We start from the raw sequence: 23,840 nt of genomic DNA on the forward strand, positions 1-23,840 counted from the left end.
ACAAAGGAATACAGGTGCAACCTCACTATCCATGTACACATTTGTACATATGCTGGTGGCCAGGAGAAAAGTGCTCAGCACATTTTATCATACTCCCAGATTAAGGGAGACCATTCAGGAGGGGGGAAAGGGAAGATTATGAGGCAGAAAGAGAAATGAAACTAAAAGGTCCTGCCCTGTCAGCATTCGCTGGAGTATAAGAAATGGGCTTTGGACAGACAGACAGACTCCTGGGGCCTGCCAACCATCAAAATGTCCAAAGGGCCTTTTATTCTCTGGCTGCTGATTGAGCTTGGGCGGCTTTCTCTGAGTAAGTGTTCTGAATCCTTCCATGCAGGAGTCCCTGGATAGCTTGGCATCCTGTGATGGATTCTCATGGCTGATTCAGCCTCGGTAGAGCAGAAGCCTGCTTCATTCCTCCTTCCTTCCAGGCTTCCTTCTTTGTAGGGTCTCTCCCCTTCCTTGTTACACAGGATTTTATCCTATGACTGGTTTTGGAGTTTTAGGATGGGATAATTTGTGTTCATATCAGAAATGACCATTTAAGAAGAAACACAAAATAAGGGGTCAGATGAAATGCGGAAAAGGAATTTCATCTGCAGGTGTTATTAGCACAGTTGGAGCCTGGGGAATTTGTTCTACAAGTGCTCTTATAATTCTTATTTTTTCCTCTTGATTTTCAGGAGTTATAGTTTGCTTTTTGTTTGTTTTATGTTGCTGGGGATGAGGCTTCAAGGTGAGGTTTCTTTTCTATGCATTGTTTCCAGGTTTTGGATGATGCAGATGTACACACTCAATTTGGGCCAGCTTAGACTTCTGCATCCTGGCAGCATAGGGCAAAATGCTCTACACTGAGCTGCAGTTGTGTCTCAGTCACTAACCATTAACATTAGGAACCTGTTGAAATTGCTCTGGCTCTTCTATGTATGAAATGAGGGACTTTGGTAAGACCAGTTTGAACAATCCATGATTCTAGAACTAGATAGTCTCTAATGTCCCTAGCACTTTTAAAAGTTTATAGTTATTTGCACATGATCTTTCCAATATGCTACATGAGAAAACACCCACATTCCAAGGAAAACAAATGTGTTCTCTCTTACCTTCAAAACTTTGTCATGCTGACCTTTTTCTGCCTTTCTTTCCTCTGAAACTATATGCATTCTTAGGTCTCCACCCAAGTGTTACTTTTCCTGAGCACCCAGAACCTCTGGAGTGGTTTAGGTGTTTCTGCTCTGAGTTCCTATCTCCTATGGAGTCATTCATCAGCGAACTTATTTCCCTGTAGTAACTGATCATTTAACTGCCTCTCTCCCCAGACTCTGTAGGAGTTCACAGAATGAAGGCGTCCCTGTCACTTTCTTTATCTGTGTCTTCACTGGTCTTTATCTTGTCCTGAGTACGTTGAAGTATGGAGGTTTTATTATGCTGAAGGTTGCTGGAGTCTAGGTCCACATTCCCTGCCACTGGCTGGACACTGATTGTGTGGCCTTCTCTAATCCTACTTGAAGGAAGCTGCACCTGGAGAATGGTCTGTTGGTGCTGTTCATTTGTGCCTTTTCTAAAATGACCAATTCAGAAGAGAGTGACTGCTCAGAATTACCAAAGATCAATCAGGGCTGGTGACGCTCTTAAAAGATGTGGAATGAGGGGCGCCTGGGTGGCTCAGTCAGTTAAGCACCTGCCTTCGACCCAGGGTCATGGGATCTAGCCCTGTGTCAGGAGGAGCCTGCTTGTCCTTCTCCCTCTGCCCCTCCTCCCCCTGCTTGTGTGCGTGCTCTCTCTCTCTTTCAAATAAATAACAAATAAAATCTTTAGAAAAAAAATAAGATGTGGGATGAAACCCTTTATTCTGTAAATGGTGAAACTGAAACCCAGGTTGGTAAAGGACCTTTCTTGAGGTCACCAGCTGGAGAAGGAAACCAGCGGGCACCAGAACCTTCATTGCACCTACCATCCTGGGTAATTTCCAAAGAGGGGAATTGACCTGATGCCAATGATTCCTGTACTCCAAGATATTTTTATAACAGCAAGGAACAGTTTCTCATCGTATTTCTAAATTCTGAAATGCTTGGTTACTTGTACCTGTACTTTATTAATTTTATGTGGTATTTGATACTTGATTTCATGTGAACCTCAGAACTATTCCTGAAGCACGTATTATATATCTCCTTTGTCTTTTGATGATAATGAGGTCAGGATTATTGTGGCTTTCCTCCAAGAACACAAAAGCAGTAACTGGCAGAATGAGGTTTACAACATAAGCCTAATGGGTGTTTTTCTGCTGCACCAAATTGCCTGCTTCCTTTTTTTAATATTAATTTTTAATTAGATCAGTGATATAGAAACACCCTTGGTGAAAAAATAATAGCCATTATAAAGCTAAAATCCCTTTGACTACTACTTCCAGCCCCAGTTCCTTTTCTCTGATCATGGAGGTGACTGGTACAATGAGTTAGTTGTATATCCCACCAGACACTTTTCTATGTATTTACCTTCATTTGTCTGTGCCCACAAAAAAAAAAAAAAATGCAAACTGTTTTATTTATGTTAACAGATGCTTTTATATTTTATGTATTGTTATGAATTTGCCCTTTTCATATATTAATAGGGCTTGGAGTTTTCATGTCAACTGATATAGATCACTCTACTTTTACTAACCTTGGAATCGTTACAGGGAATGAATGATTCATTCATGATTCCTTGGAATGCGTATGCCATAGTTTTGCCATTCCCCATGCACACATTGTTCATTTCATTCACATATACATGAAAGCTGCAGCAAACATTTACAAATAGGTTTCCTTTGCATGTGTGTTTTTCTAGGGTGCATAACAAAACACGAAATTGCTAAGACTTAGCTTGGATACACGCATGTTCAGTATTAATGGAAACTGCCAGATTGCCCCACAGTATGGCTTACCAATTAACCTCCTACTTTATTCCAGTATACTCCAGTAGTCTATGTCATTTCCTAAGTCCCTGTCTGGCCAACCTTAATATCATCGGCATTCTAAAATTTTGCCTGTTTTCCAGGTGAAATTTGCCGGCTGCTCACATTTCCTCATCTATGTCTGTTTTGTCTGCTGTCAATTTTTCTATCTGGTCTTTTCTTTCTTTCTTTTTTTTTTTAAGATTTTATTTATTTATTTGACAGAGACACAGTGAGACAGGGAACATAAGCAGGGAGAGTGGGAGAGGGAGAAGTAGGCTTCCTGCCCATTAGGGAGCCCGATGAGGAGCTCGATCCCAGGACCCTGGGATTATGATCTGAGCCGAAGGCAGATGCTTAACGACTGAGCCACCCAGGCGCCCCTATCTGGTCTTTTCCTCCTGAGTGGTAGGATGCCTCCTTCTATACAATGATACTGGAAAAATAAACTGTCCAATTTCCAGCAGAAATAATTCCTACACATATTTGTTATTAATCTTCCAAATATAGGACAAGCGCATATTGTAGGAGTTACTAGTTTTAGGAGCATAAGTTCTGTGTTGCTAATATAGGTAAATGTGATGACAATGAATTTCTTATTTATTTATTTTTCCTTGTTTCATGGTGGGCAAAAGAGACTTCCAGAGCATTTACGATCATTGAAACATTTCTACTACAACAAAATGAAGAAACTGTGATTTCAGGAAAGGCTCCAGGCTGGTCTGAATTTGGTGACTCTTAGGGTTTGTGCTCACCTTCTTCTAGAGAGGGATATGTGGACATTCCTGACACCTGAGTCAGAGAGGAACCTGGTACTGCTGGCCATGTCTTATACAACTGAGCCAAATGGGTCCACAAAATTAGTGAATGGAGAGTCTCACAGGAAGTTACATTGGAGAAAACAATAAGCAGGATCTATGTACCCCAGTGGGAGCAGGATGGAATCCTGATGATCTGGAGCTTCAGCCTGTCTTCAATAGCTTTTTTTGGGGGGTGGGGAATTAGAACAATTGCTGATACTCTGTTAAACCAGTGGGCTTGATATTTGCAGCAGTGAAAATGTTTCAGATTCTCAGAGATGGAAGTTATCTTAGAAGAGCTTGTCTAGTGGTCCTCAAACACTGTGAGTAGCAAGCGACATCAGAATGACTTGGAGAATTTGCTTATTGCATATTTCTTCCATGGGTCTTGGCCTCAGAGATTCTGGTTCAGGGTTGGACAATACAATTTCCATTTTTAACAAGCTCCCCAGGTCATGCTGATGAGCAGCCAAAGCTGGCAAAGATGACTACTTCATTTTAGAAATAGTGATACCTCCCATCTCACACAGCTAATTTGGTAGGACTAAGCTTCCAGCATTTCTGTATGTCACAGCTGCCACTCTATCTAATTCCTGTGGTCCCTTCCAGTTCTAACATTAAAAATGTTTTCATACTCCACCTAACTTCATATTCTCTAACAACAAATAAATGGTCCAGAGCAATTAATTTCTGTATCCAGTACTGAAAGAAGAGAAGGAAAATAGAATGTAGTTCAACAGCCTATGTTACTACAATAGCATTCTCTGGGTTGGAGGGCGGAGGGAGTCCCATTTGAGGCATTTGGGTCTGTAGTACATGCTCACTGCTTATTGAGATACAGTGGGTAGAGTGCTGGTTTGGGATCTGCTCATATGAGTTAGTGGAATTGGATTAAAGAGTTGGCCTTTTCACTGGAGAATTTTTTTGTTTATTGAATGGTACTCAAGATCAATATTTTGTTTATTGAATGGTATTTTTATTTATTTTATTTTTTAAAAAGATTTTATTTATTTATATGATAGAGAATGAGAGAGAGAGAGAGCACGAGCAGGGAGGAGGGGCAGAGGGAGAGGGAGAAGCTGAGCAGACAGCCTGATGCGGGCTGGGATCATGACCTGACCGAAGGCAGATGCTTAACCAACTGAGCCACTCAGGTGCCCCAAGATCAGAGTTTTTAAATCAGCCAAAACGTCTTGTTGTGGAGACGAGTTCAGACACTCAGACACTCATGCGGGTCAACTGTCTCCCGTTAGGGGACAAAAGGGTGTGGAGTTAGGGACTCAGCAACAGCTAAGGGCACATCAGAATTAGGCTAAAAAGATATACACTATAACTCTTTTCATCATCCTGGAAGCATTGTTCTACACAAACACTGTGTAGCATACTTGAGAGATTTTAGAACCACACAGTCTATTTTTCTCATCTTTCCTCACAGCTTCACCTGCACCAGAGACTGTGAGAGCGTATTTGGGTCAGACGGTGACTTTGCCCTGTAAGTACTCATCCTGGTCTCACAGCAGGAACAGCATGTGCTGGGGCAAGGGTGAGTGTCCTAAATCCAAATGCAGCGAGGAGCTTCTCCACACCAATGGGATGAGGGTATTGTCCAGGAAGTCACCAAAATATGATCTTCAGGGCAGTATCTGGAGAGGCAATGTCTCGTTGACCATCTTCAACACCAATGAAGGTGACAGCAGTATGTACTGCTGCCGCATAGAGGTCCCTGGCTGGTTCAATGATGTGAAGAAGAACATTCGCCTGCAGTTGAGGAGAGGTGCGTGCATGAAGGGGCTTGTGTCTGTGGAAGGAGGGATCTAACAGTTAATGGGGAATGGATTCAGTGGGTGGTTTTGGGGAGGCTGTAGGTGCTTAAGCATGAGTGGGCAGATTAAATCTAAGCTGTGTCTCTATGGCTAGAGGAGCCACAGGATGGAGCAAATGCCCATGGGGGCCAAGAAAACCTGAGAAATGAATGAGTGGAGGGTATATGGAGAAAACAAGCAGGGAATTGCAGGGTCAATGTGCAGAGGGCATCTGATTCTTATCTAGGAGATTGCCACTTTGCAGAAATTTATGTGCAGTGCTTTCGGATCTCCCAATTTTTATGGGCATGACATTGATTTTTGCATGTTGGCAAAGATTAAAAAAAGAACTACCATGTAAACAAAATAAAATATGTCCATGGGTCAGCTTCAGTCCATCAGCCAATAGTTTGTGACTTCCAGCAGAGGGGAAAGGGTGTGAGATTTGGAGACAGTCATAACAGTTTTTAGGTGGCCTTTCCTTCTGTTACTATTAGTTGCTTTTGATGAAATTGGAATAGGGTGCAACTCTTAAAGATTTGAGCTGCATGGAAGGCAGCCTATGGTTGAATTATGCTAACAGTAATCAGCTTTCTGCTTGTTTGGAATGGAGCCTCTCAGAGTAAGCTCTGTGTTCAACCTGCATCAAAGATGGAAGATTCTTGTGCTTTGTTCCTCACTGGGTAGGCATCTTGGGAGGCAAGGTCATATGCTTATAGCCACATACTTAACAAGATTCTCAGGTGACTCCAATGCACTCTAAACTTTGAGAATAATTTATATGGATCTTCTCATTAGAGAACTTTCATACACATTAGTGTATTTTTCTCGAAAAGTGCCTTTGTGATAGAGAAGTATTTTTCTGATTTATTGAAGTTTTATTGAAGTTAAATGATGCAATCCAAGCCTTCTCTTTTCAAGCCTGGTATAACCAGCTATTATTTTATAAAATACTTGTTGAACTCAATAGCTATGGGTCATTTCTAAGCTCACTGGAATCTGTTAGAGTTAATTGAAATTTGTCATATTTAAGAGAGGGTAGCACATATAGAATAACAGTGGCTGATGAACCCAAATTCAAATGTTAGGGGTGAGTGGTGTTGGCATAATCTTATCTTTAATATCTGAAAGAGACTATATTCTCACCCCACGTTGCGTACTTCGGGCGCACTTTTTTTAGATTTTAATTTTATTTTATTGTGGAAAGAACGTCTAAGATGAGTTCTAAGTCAGCAAATTTTCAAGTGTATAATATATTATTGTTAACTACAGGTATGATGTTGTACAGCAGAGTCCTAGAGCTTCATCTTGCTTGACTGAAATTTTATGTTTGGGCTCACTTTTGATGCAATTGTTCATTTGCTCATTGATGCAATGTTTTTGGAAACCTACTATGTGCCCAACACTGGGGTAGGTATAAGATTTGTAGCAGAGAACAAAGTAAATACCAGATTTCCCCTCATGGAGCTTACAGTTTCGTGGGAGAAACAGGTGTTAAACCATAATCATCAGATAAAATGTGCAGTTACAAAATGCAATAAATGCTGTGAAGGTAAAGTATGAAAACCAAGGTAAAGTGCAAAACCAAGAAACCTAATTGCGATTGCCAAACATGGGTGTCCTTTTAGCTGCAACAAGAGGGCTCAGTAGGAGTCAGCCTAATGAAGGGAGAGGCTAGGAAGCAACAGGTATGAAGTCCCTCCAGTGTGAGGTCACTGTTCAGAGAGATGAAGAAAGGTCACAGGGCTGGGGAAAAGCAAGAAGAGTAGAGTGGAGACATGAGATGGTAAAGAAAGAGCCAGATCAGATAGAGTTTTGTGGGCCAAGGTTGGGGATTGGGTCCTTTATCGCAAGGGCACGGAGGACCCAGTAAAAAGTTTTAAGCAGGGGACTGACATAATTATTTGTCATTTAAAAAGATTATTTTAACTAATGTGTGAAGAACAGATCAGAAAGGCCAAGAGTAGAGGTAAGAAACCCAACTTCCATGGGCATTACAGTGGTCCAGGTCAGTGGACCAGGTGAGGCAGCAGAAATGGAGAGAAATGGACAGATCCCACATATATTTGTATGCTTTCCCTTTTCCTCCGTCTCTGCTTGGTACCAGACATATCTTCCATTGGTTACAGCCCCAGCAACCAGGCAATCAACAACGCGTCTCCCAACCACCACCACTGCTCTGACGACAGCCACAGCTGTGCTTCCAACAACAGCTATGACTATACCTGAGCTTACAACCAGAACACGACTTCAGACAAGAACCACCACTGCCCTCACAACAGTGGCAATGACATACCCTCCAGCAACATCAACCTTTCTTTTTGAAGCCACCACAGTGCTTCCAACCACTGAGCTTTCCATGGAAGGGCCCACCCTCACTGCAGGTACGTGGTACATTTGGCCATTCTTTCCCTTCTGCCAGTCAGATGTATCTTGGGTCCCTTGAAACAGGGTTCTTTTTACTGAATGGGGCAGTCCAGAGACTTGCTCTTCGGTTTCAGTGTGTGTGTGTGTGTGTGTGTGTGTGTGTGTGTGTGTGTGTGTGTGTGTGTGTGTGTACTGGTTTGCTAGGACTGTCATAACAAATGCCACAGACTGGGGGACTTAAACAACAACAGAAATCTATTTTCTCACAGTTCTGGATGCTAGAAGTCTGAGATAAAGGTGTCAGTAGGGTTGATTTCTTCTGGGGACTGTTTCTTTGGCTTAAGATGATCACCTTCTCCCTGTGTTTTCACATGGTCTTCCCTCTGTGAACGTGTGTGACCTAAACTTATCTTCTTAAAGAACACCACTCATATCGAATTAGGGCCCATCCATATAACCTCATTTTACCTTAATTACCTCTTTCTCCAAATATGGCCACATTCTCAGGTATTGGGGGTTAGGATTTCAACATATGAATTTTGGGGAATATAATTCAGTTTATAACTGTGTGTGTGCATGTGTTTGTGTGTGGGGGTGTCAGTGAGGATGTGGTTTCACTAACCTGTTCCTTTTCTCTGTTTTATCATTTCTTTTTTCCCCTATTTTTTTTTAAAGTCAGTTTTTTTTTTTTTTTTTTTGGTTCTCCAGTTGACCTTCCAGGAATCTTAGAGATATTTATTGAAGAACCAGGAAATGTCACCCGGGGTCAGAATCCAGTTTCAGTCTGCCAGGGGTTAAGTCTCTGCCTAGGCATTGAGGAAAGGCCTCTAGATGTCTTAAAATAGTCCTTGATGATGAACTAGTTCTACCCTTATTTCTTCTTCCTTTTTTTCTTCCCTCCCTCCCTCCCTTCCATTCTGTTCCTTTCCTCCCCCCTCCCCCCAATCCTTTTTGATCCTGCATCTTGTAACCTCACTGAGTTACTAGCTCCATTACTTAACGGGGCTTACCAAAGCTCCCACCATGTTTCAACCTCTGATTCTGATGTAAGAATATTGGAAAATCATTAAGAGATAGCGTGAAGCCTTTCTTCGGTGTCTCAGCTGCCTCAGTAAGGCCTCGATAGTTTAAATAGCCTGACAATATTGAATTGGCTAATTCTGTTATATTCTGAGTAGTCACCTAAAGTCCATGAACCATAACCCAGTCAATTTTTGTATGTATTTTTTATTCTTTTGGCCTTTAAAATAATCATCCTAAAATATAACATTTGTATTTTACTCCCCTTGATCCTAAAAATTACTTGCAATCCTTGAAGAAAACCTGAAATATATAAAAAAGCACAAAGACAACTATAAAAATAGCCCTGAATCCCACCACTCAGCACAAACACTTATTTTTTGCTCCCTTTTATTGAATTTTTTTCTCTTCCAGAGTCAGAAACTTTCTTTCTCTCCAGTGATCCTGAGAGAAGCACTGAGGTGACTTCTGGAAACACTACCTTACTTATATCCAAAGATATGTGGACACTTGCTTTCTTTTTCTTTTCCTCATTTCCTACATTGAGGACAGTAAAGTGTTGTTGAATTAGATGATTAGAGATGACTTTTGGGTTCTGTGTGCCATGAGCCCCACCTAGGACAAATTGGACAGCATTTGTGGCTCATTCATTCTTGTGGCTTTGAGAGAGAAAGGGAGGTAGGCAGGGAGAAATTGGGACTGACCTTGATTTGTTTGAGCAATTCTTCATGGTAGCACATCTCTGGAATATTTGCCTTTCCATTCTAGGCGAGCTAGTGCTTAGCTGTCTCGGCCTAATTCCAAGCACAATGATCTTTGTAGATCCCCTTGAGGGATGTTCTCACTTGACTCACTAGCTTTCTGTAGTAGAGGGAGAATTCTTTCATTCATGTGACCTTTCATCTATCCCTCAAGCCTTCTTTACTAGAGCCAAAGGGCAGAGAATACCCTAAAAATAAGGCATGATTCTCATCCATGGGGGTGCTAGAGAGAACTGCCCAGCCTTGGCTCCCTGTTCTACTCCTTTTTGCCAAGGGTCTCTGGCCTTGGTTTATTCCCAGGTGAGTTGGAGGGTTGTATAACTTCATGCATATGATGGCTGAAGGTGGGTGCCTGGCATGTTACTAAGTGCTCAAGTGGTAGATATTACTTAATGGGGCTTATAATCAAGTAGAAGAAAGTGGATATCTATGGAGTAAAAAAAAAAATCAATCAATTCTTGTGTTAGTACAACATAGGGAGCTAGTATGGGTGGGGGGGTCATGTGTGTGTTCTGGCATCACACTGCCTGGGTGTAAGTCCTGCTTCTTATCTGTTGTGTGACTCTGAGAAAGTTATTTTCTCTCTCTGGGCCTTGGCTTCCACACTGGTAAAATGGGACTAATAATAACACCTATCCTGTGTCTCTTTCTGAGGATAAAATGAGAGGATGCGTGTAGATCACTTAGAACACTGTCCAGCATGTACTAAATGCTCAGTAAACATTAATTAGCTCTTCTTTTCTTTTTTATGACAGAAGTTAGTTTAGGGGGACAGTGAGGCACCAAAAATAAAAATGACAGGTGTTTACTGAAGTTTGTTTTCTCTTTTCCTTTTTTTTTTTTTTTCCCCCAGAGTCCAAAGGTTGGTTTCTCCAGTCAACATCCCAGGAGTCAACGTGGGAAATGAGTGACTCAGTGACTTTTCCTCAGACAAGAGGTAAGGGGCTGTGCTCCTGAGGGTGGTTTTGTCTGACCGTGGGAATGATCTGATCTGTCATGTTCCTGCTTGTCTTGGGATTCGGCTATTTTGGTTCCATTGTGGTCACATCCTCCATTTTCCCACAAGCTAGGATGAAAGTGAAACCTGCAAACAGCATCCAAGCTGGCTTCTTCCCTCCTCTGCCTCATTTCTGAAACCCCTCTGTTGGGATTCCCCTTCTTCCTTAGCTGCTTCTGTCTTGAAGTTAGAAATGCCAGAAAATCACTCATTCATTAAAAAAAAATTAGTAATTTATGGCAGATTGCACAAATACTGCACTAATGTATTTTTGTTAGGGATGCATAAAAAGAGTAGAAAATCATGCTCTTTGACTCCCTGTCTTGAATCCCAGCCCTTCTTCTGAGATAATCACTGTTATTAGTTGAAGATGAGCATTCTTCAGATCTTTTTTCTATTGCTTATGTGTGTGTATAGATACAGAAAAATGCAGTTTTGTTTTGTGTGTCGATTTTTAAAAAAAATTCTCTCCTAGTGTACGCAGCCTTCTGCACTTTGTTGTGTTCACCTAACATTACAATATTGGACCACTTTCTTTTCCAGTCCATGTAGATCTGCATCATTATGTTAAATTGCTGTATAGTATTTTATACTATGGATACTTATAGTACCCGTCACCCACTAAGGGACATTGAGGTTGTTCTAATATCTCATTACCATAAGTAGTTTGCAGGGGACATCCTGGTATGTGAGTGTCTCCTTAAGCATCTGTGCTGGTGTTTCTCTCACTAGGGGGGTGACCCAGAAGGAAAAATGCTCTGCTGAAAGAAAATGTGCACTTTTAAATTTAATAGCCATCACAAAATTGTCTTCCAGAAAGGGTTTGCCAATTTATTTTCCCATCCACAGGGTGTCCGCTTTGCTACATCCTCCCTACACTTGATATGACCATTTGTTTAATCTTTTTCGATCTCCCCAGGAAAAAAAAAGTCATCTTATGCTTTTGTTGTTCTGATTAACAAAGAGTTTAAGTGTCTTTCTATATGTTTATTAGCCAGAAAATGGTAGTTCTTTAACTCTGTGAAGGAGGCAATGGGACATTACTCACAAAAGCTCAGAAGACACAATCAGAGGGGAGAGACAAGAGTGAGTGAGAGGGGGATATGTTTTGTAGGAAGAGTATAAATCAAAATGAAATGCAAGGGTGATCTAATGTTGAAAAGCTTTGGCGTGCACCCCCTCATCCAGCAGGAAGACAGAAAATCTGGACTAGTTGTTGTGAACTGAAGGGAAACTAGATGCCCAAGATCTAAACTTTCTTTGTCCATGGCATGGGGTGAGGGTGGGGGGCTATTTTCTGGCAGAAGAGAAGGTAGCAACTAGAAAAACGATGGAGGGTGGGCAAGGAGTTTTCAAAATGTTATCTATCATTCAGTCCATTTAAATCTCAAACCATCTTATATTGAATTGCAAGGGAACAAGGGGTCATCTTGATGTCTTACCCTCTCTTGTAATATCCCTGGTAATTTCATTTCTCTCTTCCTTGATAAATCCCGGAGGAGAGAGAATACTCGCAGCCACTAAAGGCTGCACTGCTGAAGAGGAACTTGTTATAAGAAGGTCTGTCTCTGTGTTACCTTTACTTATTATGGAAGAAACCAGGATTTATTGAACACGTATTATGTGCTGGTGCAGAGCCAAGCTCTTCTCATGGGTCACTTCATTCAATTCTTCTTTAGCAGATGCTCATATCCCTACTTTGTGCAACTTTCCCAAGGCCTCACTGCTCTCAGGTGCCAGATGCAGGAAGTCTAGCTCTGAGTCCCTGCTCTTAGATATATATATATATATATATATATATATATATATATATATATATTTTTTTTTTTTTTTGTCTTGCCTTCCGTTTTTTTAAAATTTTTATTTTATTTTTAAAATTTATTTTATTATGTTAACCACCATACATTAATTACATCATTAGTTTTTTTTTGTTTTTTGTTTTTACAGTACAAAGAACTTTATTTTTCCCTAAATAAACATAGAATAGGGTATCAACCTAATCCAATCATTATTGGATACTTTGGGATATGTTTCGTACAAACAAGGTCATTCACCTACATAAACTCGATCCAACTACTAAAATCAGGAGACTAACATTGTCCCATCACTATACCAGTCTTCATTCCCCATTCAAGTATCCCCATAATATTTTATATGTCAAAAGGATCCTGCTCAGGATCAGGCATTTCTTTTTTTTTTTCTTTAAATTTTTTTATTGTTAATCACCATACATTACATCATTAGTTTTTTAAATAATTTTTTATTGTTATGTTAATCACCATACATTACATCATTAGTTTTGGATGTAGTGTTCCATGATTCATTGTTTGCGTGTAACACCCAGTGCTCCACACTGTACGTGCCCTCCTTAACACCCATCACCGGGCTAACCCATCCCCCCACCCCCCTCCCCTCTAAAACCCTCAGTTTGTTTCTCAGAGTCCATAGTCTCTCATGGTTCACCTCCCGCTCCAATTCCCCCCCTTCATTTAAGGCCTTGCGTTCCATTTTTGAAATAAAAGGTTAAGTTCGTTTCCTTTACTGTCCTCTCTTCCCATTGGTTTTTGTCACGAAAACTTTGTAATCATAATTGCACTTCCCACCTGCTGAGGAGTTAATTATGTGTCAGGTACTGTATTAAGGGTGTTTAATGTGCATTTTCTGATTTAAATCTCACAGTGACCTTCTGATCGGGTACAGATAATGTCCCCATTTTACAGACAAAGAAATGGAGGGTCAGAGACTTTATTAGAGAAGCGGACATCCACTGAAGTCTCTCTTTGTTTTAACACTGTGCATGTTAAGCGCATTACTTCATTTGGCTTTTCACAAAATCCTAGGAGATAGATACCATTGTCACCTCCGTTTCAGAGTCCATGACAGTTATCTAACTTAGCTGGTAAATGGCGGCCTGGTTTTAACCTGTGTCTGTTCAACTGTGATGCCACTCTGACACTAGGCTGAGCTGCTTCCCTCCCCGCCGCACCCCAACCAGTTCCCCCCTCGGGAGCCACTTACAGAATAATTCAGAATGAATCCTACTTCTTCATTCCTGTGAAAATGGTTTCAATCCATTTGGGAGCCCACATGCTTCTGTGAGTTTTTTTCTTGGCTAAATATCCCTGATTCCCTCTTCATTTCTTTATGTAATTTTGGAAGGCAAGCCTTCCATAGATGAGGGCTGGTTTAAATCCAAAGAAGATCTGGTCAAAATTATTATTCCCTAAAATTAGCATTACCCAGAGTGGCAATTCTTCATCCTCGCTCCATGGCTCCCTAGAATGGAGTTCAGAGATGTGGAGTGACTTGCCCACGATTACACGGTTGGGCAGAGGGAGAGTTAGGACTCACACCTAGACCTCAAAGATTTTAAACTGTGGCCATGGGCTCCTGGGTTGTCTGTGGATGGGGTGGAGTGTGGTATGAACCCCCTGAAATTACATATATAATTCTGTGTGTATATGTGCACACACATTTTTTTGGGGGGAATAGTCTAGGACATTTCTTGAGATTCTCCAGGAAAGCTGCAAAGCTCCAGATGGTTTGGAACCACAATTCAAACACAAACGAACAACAATAAAAACTCTCATAGCTTTCTCCCCTCAACTGAAGAGAATCTGTTCAAGGAATACGAACTCTGACCCCTCCAGGTGCTTAGGAACTCAAATCATTCTGTCCAGCCTGAGGGTTGATTTCATTTCTTGCTTGGCAGGAGGAATGTGTGAAATGGTCCCAGATTGTTCCCTTAGGACCTAGTCTCTAACTGGGGAGGGACCCTGAAGCTGTCACCATGAGGCCTGGGATTAAGTCTTCCATTCATTATGCCTCTGGTCCTTCTACTGCCTCAGTAACATCTCTGATCCTTTCTTCCTAGTCTTTTCTCCTCACTGTCTCCCAGGAAGCATTGAGTGGGCTTTGAGTACTCACCACGGGGTCTGAAGTCTTAGGATTATATCCCAGCTCTGACATTTTGTGTGTGTGTCGGGGGTTGCTTTTTGGAGGGGGGTTGTTTGTTTTTTGTTTTTTTCCAGAACCTCAGGTGAGTTACTTGTTTTATCCTTTTCTAAACCTCTGTTTCCTCAAAATGTACAGTGACGGTAATAGGAGTACTTGGTTCATAGGACTGTTCAGTGAGGAAATGCATGAGACAGACGCCTAGGACCCAATTAGTGGCTAGTAAATGATAGTCATCTTGCCGGATTCCTATCTCCTCTCTTCTTTCCACATCTGCTGCTTTTCCCACTCACACACCTTCGTCTGCAGGCCACTCCGGCAGGATGACAAGAGGCCACTGCCACCAGCTTCCAGCCGCCTTGCTCTTCCTTAGAAGTACAGACACTTTCTGGTCTAAGGATTTTTTTTTTAACTGCTAACCATACCAGGGAAACAGCCAATGAGTGACAAAATTACAAACTTGGGAAAGTTAGAAAAGTTTTTAAAATCTCACGGTAGTAATTCTCTACTCGCAATTAGAGGAAATGTGAGATTCTGAAAACTCTTCACTGAGTCCCTTTTAAATCCTCCTCGGATTTCCCAATTATTGGTTTCATTCCTGCTTCTGGACACCTTTTGTCTTCTGTTTCTCAACTGTTTTGTCTCTCTCACATCGCTCAGTCTAGGGAGGCTCCTCTCTATAATAGAGGCTTGGAAACCAAGTCATGCTGGAAAAAGAGCTGTAGTTGGGTGTGTTGTGGGACAGTTTCTAGATTCGTGTTATTATTCCTTTTATAAGACAACTCCAAGTATGTATCTCCTGCTTCAGTGCCCCCTCCACTTTTAAGGCATTTGCTGCAGACATCCTCTGAGGAAGCCCTACCCAGGCTGGCAAATCCTCACATCCACTCCAAGGCTGCCTAGAAATGGAGCTCAGAGATGTAGAGTGACTTGCCCAAGATCACACAGCTAGACAGGGGGAGAGCTGAGACTCACACCCAGGTTTCAGGGGGTTTAAACTTGTGTTTCTGAACTCCTGGGGAGCAGTGTTGTCTGTGGAAAAGCAGGAAACTGAGAAGATGGGAAACTGAGACCAGTGAAAGCCTTGTGAGTTGAGAGGCCTTGCAGTGACTTGGGAAGAGAGCTGAGACCAGAGGCCAGTTCTCCCGATCCCATGTGTAGTTGGCCTTTGTTCCAGGATTGGCAGCCACTGTCTCTCAACAGAGCTTCCCCAAGGAGGGATTTCATATTTTCTCCTAAAGTATTAGGATTCACTTTTTCTCTGCCCCCAAATTGATCATTATACCCATCACTAGCATGAAGTCAAAGCTACCAAACCATTTCAAATTTAAGGCATCCATATATGCATGAGGACTTTGCTGTCAATCCAATAAAATTAAGAAAAAATGAACATGCTTTGATAATAATAACATTTTCCCTTTCTTAAGATTCTTACAGTAACTTTTTCTTGGTCCCAGGGTAGGATGGTGAGAGAATGGGGAGGGAATGCTTTTAGGAAGCTCTGTTCTATTCCTGGATCTTTCTGTTTTACAAAGTCATCCCAAGCTTCATGGTCCAGAGCAAGCTGGCCTTTCCATGGAGTCAAAGGAGTCTCAGAGCACAAAGTGGTTGGAGATAGGATTTTCTGTCTTTATCTTGGCATTTGGCTTGGAAACATGGAAATAGGCAGCATGATTTTTGGTAAAAGCTTTTCAAATGTGTCATTCATTGAACATGGCTGATTGAGTGGCCTCTCTGTGAATAAGCTGGGACATCTGCTCCACAAAGGGTCATGCTTTAGTGGGAAGGACAGGCCGTGCAGAGCAAACAATCATCCAGTTGTTTTGAGATCGAAGTATGGAAAGGTTTCCTCCTTGGATGAGAACATTTCATCGTTCAGGGAAGGGTAAACAGGCAGGTAGAATGGCATGAGCAAAGAGAGGAGGACTTGATAAGAGCATGAAGTCTTCAGAGATTGTCTAATAGTCCAGGTTCATCTAATGGAGATGGGAAGTAGGGAATGGCCTAGGTTCTTAAAGGACTTGATTGATGGGCTGAAGAATTTAGATTTTATTCCAGGGTCATAAGGAATAATTCATGTTTTCTGGGTAGGGAATGACATTTCCAGTTCTGTTTTAGGAGACATTGCTCTGGTAAGAGTGTGGAAGATGTATGAGAGAGAGCAAGCCTGGGGGCAGAGAGGCTACCCAGGAGGCTCCCATAATAATTCAGGCCAGGGATGAGTGTCTAGACTAGAATGATGGCAGCAGTAACTACAGAGAGGAGACAGAGTCAGAGCCACTTCAGAGTTAAGATCCAGAGGACTTGGTAACCCGAGTAAGAATGAAGGATGACAGATTCTCCTTACTTGGGAGATTAGATTGATGTGACAGGTTAACAAGTGAAGAACCCCAGGAGGAAGGATGAAATCTGTTTGGGAGAGCTGGAGTTTAAAGGACCCCTGAGGAATGCCTAATGCGCAGTTGGAAATGTGGAGCTGGGTTGACTTATGGATGCCTGGGTGGGGATAGGTGTCTTTGATGATTGGCATCTACTTCTGATCAAATAATAATTCCTGTGATCCACATTTTAATTGCTGAACAGGGACTTGCTACTTAACCAATACTTTAATACATATTATCTCATAAGGGACAGTTCAGGGCTGTAGATACAATTTGGAGAATCACTGATAATAAATGACACTTATTGAGTGCCTATTATATACTAGGCCTGGGTGCATTGTCTCATTGCTAGGCATTGTCTGGATCTGTGAGAAAGATTCTATTATTATGTCCATTATAAAGGAAAAGTAACTGAAGTTTGGAGACGTTAAAAAATTTGCCAGAGGGGTGCCTTGGTGGCTCAGTTGGTTAAGCGTCTGACTCTTGATTTCAGCTCAGGTCCTGATCTCAGGGTCCTGGGATTGAGCCCTGGGTCAGGGTCCATGCTCAGTGGGGAGTCTGCTCCCCCCCCCCTCTGGCCTCCCCCCTCCAAAATAAATAAATCAATCTTAAAAAAAAAAAAGAAAGAAATTTTCCAGGGTTTGGACCCTGGGTCTTTTGGCTCTTGAAACTGAACTCTTAAGCACCTTATTATATTGTCTCATTAGCACAGGGGTAATTGAAGCTCCTGTGGAATCACCTAAAGATATTGTGTGAGAGGAAGAGGGAAATGAGGAGGTACAAGCCCATAAAGTAACAACTACTTTGGGAGAGGAGGCAGAGAGGGAGACAACAAAAGTAGGAAGGCATCCAGGAGACCAGGAGTGCAGAGAGGGTTGGCCTGACAAAGATTATAGAGGGTGTAGTCAAATATTAGGAAATTCAGAATGCTGGTCAAGTAGGATGAGCACTTAGGTGGCTGTGAACTGTGACAGGGGGACCATTAGGTGAACAGTGTTAGTTCTATGGGTGGAGGCACTGAAGTCCAAGATGAGCAATTGTTAAAGAATAATGTTAGGTGTTCTTTCAAGAAGTTTGAGGATGAATAATTTAGAGAAGGGGATAGTGAATGGAGCAAGGTTGGTCCTGGTGTAGGAGAGGGGAATCAGTCAAAAATGAGGGTTTGGTCTAGAAATGGAGGTAAGAGGAAAGGGAGTGAAGCTAGAATAAATGAAGGTGTGGAGCAATCTGATCTCATGTTGACCTCCCAGGGGGACAGGAGAACAGAACCAAGACCTTGAACTTCGAGGTCATCTAGTTCATGTATACCAGACCTGGCCATGGCCTGGAACCCAGGGTGCTTAGTAAAAATATAGATTGCTCTAGTCTACCCAACACTTAAAGAATTAGAACCTCTGGGGGTGGGTCCAAGAAATTGTATGCTTACAAACTTCTTCGGGAGATTCTTTTGAAGCCAGCCCATCCCTGGCCCCAAGAAGGCATTTAGGATTTGCTGGTGTAGTGCACACTCCTTGTTCTACATAGAAGGAAACTGAGGCACAGGCATAAAAATTTCAAAGAGAAGTGGGAATGAGGTCCCAGGTACGACTCCCTTCTGACTCTCAAAGCAGAGCTCTTTCCCCTACACTGTGCTATTTCATTAAAGACAAAATCGAGCCGTGTCAGAACTTGACACTTTTCTGGGTCCTCGGTTGATCAAGGACATAAGGAAGTTGTAGGGGGAATTACCATTTCCAGTACAAGTTCAGCAGAAGGACCAGGGGAAGGCAGGGGAATGAAGCAGAGCTCATTTTCACTCACAAATGCCTTTTTTTAGGAGGAAAGAAATTGGATGTAGTTGATTTCAAAGTCAACATTTTTTGCGAGGCATTAGCTGATTTGTTTTATCTCTCATGGCCACGCTGTCCACAGGCTCGAATCAGTTGGTAGGCCGGCAGTCTGGGGATTAAGGCAAAGGACAAAGAATGGATTCTCATGATTCTTCTCACAATAGCATTTCTATTCTACCAACCGTACAAATGATATCTTTTCATTAATAAAGTTGGGATTGAATCTGTGTAATTCTAACATCTAACCGCTCACCTTCAGAAAGGTCAACCAAATAAGAACAAAGAGCGTTGCCGAGCTTTAAGAGAGGTACAACCGTGGTGAAGCAAGCAGAGAGGAAAAGAAGTAAGATGCCAGCCACTGAAATAGAACAGGGAGCCAGTCCTAGGATGGGTCCCCCGTTACTGGATATCCAAGTGAGCTGGGTGACCACTCTGACCAAAATGTGCCTCTGACATGGAGCTAGGCACCGGAGAGATCTCTGGTCTCCCAGCAGGTAGGATAAATGGCACACCTGAGCTAGTTCTGTGAGGAGGTGAAGCATCTGTTCTTGCACTGTGATCAAGTCATCGACTTAAAGGTACTAATACCCTTTGGCAAGAGCCTCCCTGCACTTGCAACTTGTGAACCCTGGGATGCTCAGCAGCACAGCAGAGGGCGGGCAGACATGGGATGTGGAATCAGATATCACTGGGAAAATTTTCAATCAACAATAATCATGCCTCAGATAAACCTAGCTGGCTGTGATACTGTCACTGAGCAAGGCTTTACCGTGTGCTAGCAATCATTACTAGCTAGGCAGGCTTGGGCAAGATATGGGACCTCTCTGAGTTTCAGGTTCCTCCTCTTTCAATAATTCTGCCCGAGTTTACTTACCTCAGTAGATTTATTTTTTTAAAATACTTTTTAAAAAGATTTTATTTATCTGAGAGAGAGAGAGAGAAAGAGAGAGAGAAATCATGAGCAGGGCAGAGGGGCAGGGAGAGAGAGGGTGAAGCAGACTCCTGGCTGAGCAGGGGGCCTGATGCCAGGCTCAATCCCAGGACCCTGGGATCATGACCTGAGCCGAAGGCAGGTGCTTAACCAACTGAGCCACCCAGGCATCCCATCAGTAGATTCCTTTTGAAGTTCAAAAGTGATAATGAATGTGAAAATGTTTTGTGCACATTTGGCTGCTTACATTGTGCTCATCATCATCATCATCAATAATAATAGTTAGAATCTCCTTTCCAGAAACTGCATCCACCAAAGCAGCCAAAGATTAGTGTTCCATTCCAAATGGATCCTTCCTATTGTGCCATGAAATAGCAAGATCATTCACTCTCCAGCACTGATCTTTCCATAGCAAGTGTGTATGAGCACTTGCCATGTTTTCCAAAGGCTGTAAAGCTCAGAGGATAAGAGCTTGGGCTCTGTAAGTAGATAATCCTGGCTCTGAGATTTGCTCTCTCCTCTCCTAGCTTCATGACTTGAGCACGTCACCTGACATCTCTAGGCCACAGGATTCTCACTGTGCCATGAGAACAATAATGGAATCTACTGCAGAGCATTTTTTGAGAGCAAACATGGAAGTCCTTCACATTGTGCCTGGCATGTAGTATAGTTAAGTGCTTGATATCTGGTGTCCATTTATTATTATTGTTCTTGTTGTTAATGCTTCTGAGGTTTCTTGGTAAAATGAGGACTTTGCCACCTCCCTCAATCAAGATTTATTGACCAGCTGGGTGTAGGAAGAGCTGTGCCAGACATTGCCCTTCAGAGAGGAGTCTGGGGGGGAAGGATTAGGGATGGGGTCTTATCTATGCCTCACTGAGACCCTCAGATATTGGCACATGAGAGCAGGAGCCTGAGGTGACAACTCTGTGCTCTCAGAATGATGACATTTTTGTTGGTGGGGAATCCTTGGAGGCAGTGGAAGCTTGAGGCCAAGTTTGAAACTCAGTGAGTCTTAATGGTGTTCTACAGTCCTTGGTTTCCTTCTGTCACCTCATCGGCATGGAATGTGAAATCATTTTACCATTCCTTCTGCTTTAGGAACCACATTGGGTGCCAAAACAATTTGCCCACTGTTCCTTTTCACCCAATTTTGCCCTCGGTGCTAAGGAACATCTGACTCAAGTATGTATTAATTGATTTATTTAAGTATATAGTGCTCTTCTTGATCATTGCACATATTAAAAACATTCAGAGGTCTCCAGAATTTAAGGGAAGTCTGTGAACTCAATAAATGTGCGTTTCTATTTTCAAAAGGTTTTTTGAAATTCCAAATCTGTGGGAATGCTGCCAGGCAAGTTCAGAAAATATGGGTTCTAGTCATTTTCTTTGTTACTCATTGCTGTGAAACCTTGAGTAAGTGAAACTGTCTCTAGATTTTGATTTTTCTCTTGATGATGAAAAAAGAGGGGGGTCTCAGAGGAGATAATTTCTAATTCTTTTCAAGTCTAAAATACTCGGACGAATTAGGGGAATCTTTTTTCTTTCCTTTGGATTTTTTAAGACCATACCACCAGTGGTCCAGAAGAGGGCAGCATAAGCCAGATGCTGCCGTGAAAAAAAACCACTGAAGGGTTGAAGTTGTCTTTTTTTTTTTTTGCCTAGGGACTTGAATTTATTTATTTATTTGTCTATTTATTAATTAAATTTTATTTTACTTTGTTATGTTAGTCACCATACAATACATCATTAGATTTTGATGTAGTATTCCATGATTCATTGTCACTTTAAAAAATTCTATGATTACGTTAAGATCGTATCATTGAGTTGACTTGTATCAGAACTAAATTTAAGAGTAGAGACAGATGAGTCCTTGTGTCTATGAATTTAATGATGAGTAAAAATATGTACTATCAGTTTTAAAATGTACCCACTGAGAAGATAGAGTGCTTTTATTTCCAGCATGAAGCCCACTGGCTAGAAAGTTTATATTTTCAAATAGGATTTTAATATGCTCTTTTTCTTTTCTCTCAGAGTGGTTATAATCATGATTTTTTGAGTCATTCAGAGTTGGGTTCAAATTTCCTTTTATTATGTATATTACCTTGGGTGAGTGACTTAAACTCTTTCAGCCTCAGTTTATATGTCTGTAGAATGGATTGTATAAACATTAAATGAGATCATTTACATGAAGTGCTTATCACTATGCCAGGCACACTGTAGTGCTCAATAAATTGATTTTGACAGGGAGTACCCAGTAATTTTGAAGACAATCTCTGCCCAATGGGATGGGAACAGGGGTGATAATTCAAAATGGATTTTAAAAGTTTTTCTTATCTAAAAATTCAATGCCATTCCAGATCTGCAAAGAGCACATAGTTTTATTTTCGTGGGTGGGTTCGAGTCTACCACCTTAGGCATAACCACCGTGAAGGGTAAGTCTCATCACCCTAGGGTCTGAAGGTCTGAAGGTTTTAAGATTAAAATTATACTCTGATAACTACACAAGAAGTCAGCAAACTTTTCCTGTAAAGGGCCAGATAGTACCTATTTTAGGCCTTACAAGCCATGCTGTTAGTCTCAACTACTCAGCTTGGCCCTTTTGTGCAAAAGCAGCCAGAGGTAACGTGAACAAATGGTTACCACCGTGCTCCAATAAAACTTATTGATTGACATGGAAATATGAATTGCCTGTAGTTTACATGTGTTATGAGTTATTCTTTTTTTGTTTTTTTTCTAAACCACTAAAAAATATAAAAACAATTCTTAGCTCTCAGGCTATACAAAAACAGGCAGCAGAGTGGATTTGACCTTCAGGTCATAGTTTGCCAACCCTTGATCTACACCATCCAGATACAGGACACATTCTTTAGAAAGAGCAGATGTGAGTCTCTTTCAACAGGGCTCTTCCAGTACAGGCACTGAATATTGCTTCCTACCCTACCCTGGATGATAAGTCCTTGAAAGGTAAAGGGAGTGTTTTTATGTTACGGTCTTCACATTTACACTTTATTTTTTATATGTTTAAAATAAGTACATGCTCTTGTGGTTTTTTTTTTTTTTTAAGATTTTATTTGTTTGACAGAGAGAGAGACAGCCAGAGAGAGAACACAAGCAGGGGGAGTGGGAGAGGGAGAAGCAGACTCCCCGCCGAGCTGGGAGCCCCACGTGGGGCTCGATCCCAGGATCCTGGGATCATGACCTGAGCCAAAGGCAGATGCTTAATGACTGAGCCACCCAGGTGCCCCAAGTACATGCTCTTGTAAAAGAAAACAGTAAAACAGTATAAAGTGAACATTCCAAACATTCTTCCCAACCCCTCACCCTAAATGACCAAGAAGAAGAAATAATTACTCCAGTGTGGGCTATATCCTTTCAGATCATTTTCTTTTTCTTTTTTAAAAATATGTATTTTTTTATTTTTAGAGAGAGAGCAAGGGAGGGGCAGAGGGAGAGGGAGAGAGAGAGAATCCCAAGCAGGCTCCATGTACAGGTTGGAGCCCAACATGGGCCTCAATCCCAGGATCCTGAGATCATGACCTGAGCCAAAATCAGGAGCCTAATGCTTAACCGACTGAGCCACCCAGGCACTCCAGATCATTTTCTTTTTCTAATGATGTAGTAACATCTATCATTATTTTTTACAAAAATTTTAAAAATTTTTACAAAATAATTTTAAAGCTTGCTTTTATATCCATTGAACAATTTTTGTTCAACAAATCTTTATTGCAAAGCAACTATGTATCATGCATATATTAGGTTGAACCATATGAAATGCTGATATTTAAACCACTTTTTAAAAGCTTTTTGTTTTGAGACAATATTAGAATCAACACAAACTTGCAAAAATAGTACAGAGAAATCTATACATTCCTCCACCTTCCCCCAAACATCTTACATAACTATAGCACATGGTCAAAGAGGGAAATTGATATTGGCATCATATGATTAACAAGTCTACAAACTCTACTTGGATTTCCCTGGTTTTTATATGCAATCATTCTTTAAAAGCAAGCAAACAAAAAAGCTCACTTTATATACATATATATATCCTGAACATCTTTGTATG

General features: G+C 41.5%; 1 protein-coding gene across 1 annotated transcript in view; it reads left to right on the forward strand.

The window, feature by feature from the left end:
* The first annotated feature begins 206 nt into the window (after positions 1–206).
* The window catches only part of TIMD4 (T cell immunoglobulin and mucin domain containing 4), a 32,599-nt gene continuing 8,965 nt past the window's right edge, over positions 207–23,840 (forward strand). The window contains exons 1-4 of the mRNA XM_027607069.1: positions 207–310; positions 5,165–5,503; positions 7,661–7,915; positions 10,533–10,616. Of these exons, the coding sequence (XP_027462870.1) occupies positions 253–310; positions 5,165–5,503; positions 7,661–7,915; positions 10,533–10,616 (736 nt within the window). The 5' untranslated portion in view covers positions 207–252. The remainder of the gene's footprint in view (positions 311–5,164; positions 5,504–7,660; positions 7,916–10,532; positions 10,617–23,840) is intronic.

The sequence above is a fragment of the Zalophus californianus genome, chromosome 5 (assembly GCF_009762305.2).
Source record: "Zalophus californianus isolate mZalCal1 chromosome 5, mZalCal1.pri.v2, whole genome shotgun sequence".
In the NCBI taxonomy this organism is placed as follows: domain Eukaryota; kingdom Metazoa; phylum Chordata; class Mammalia; order Carnivora; family Otariidae; genus Zalophus; species Zalophus californianus.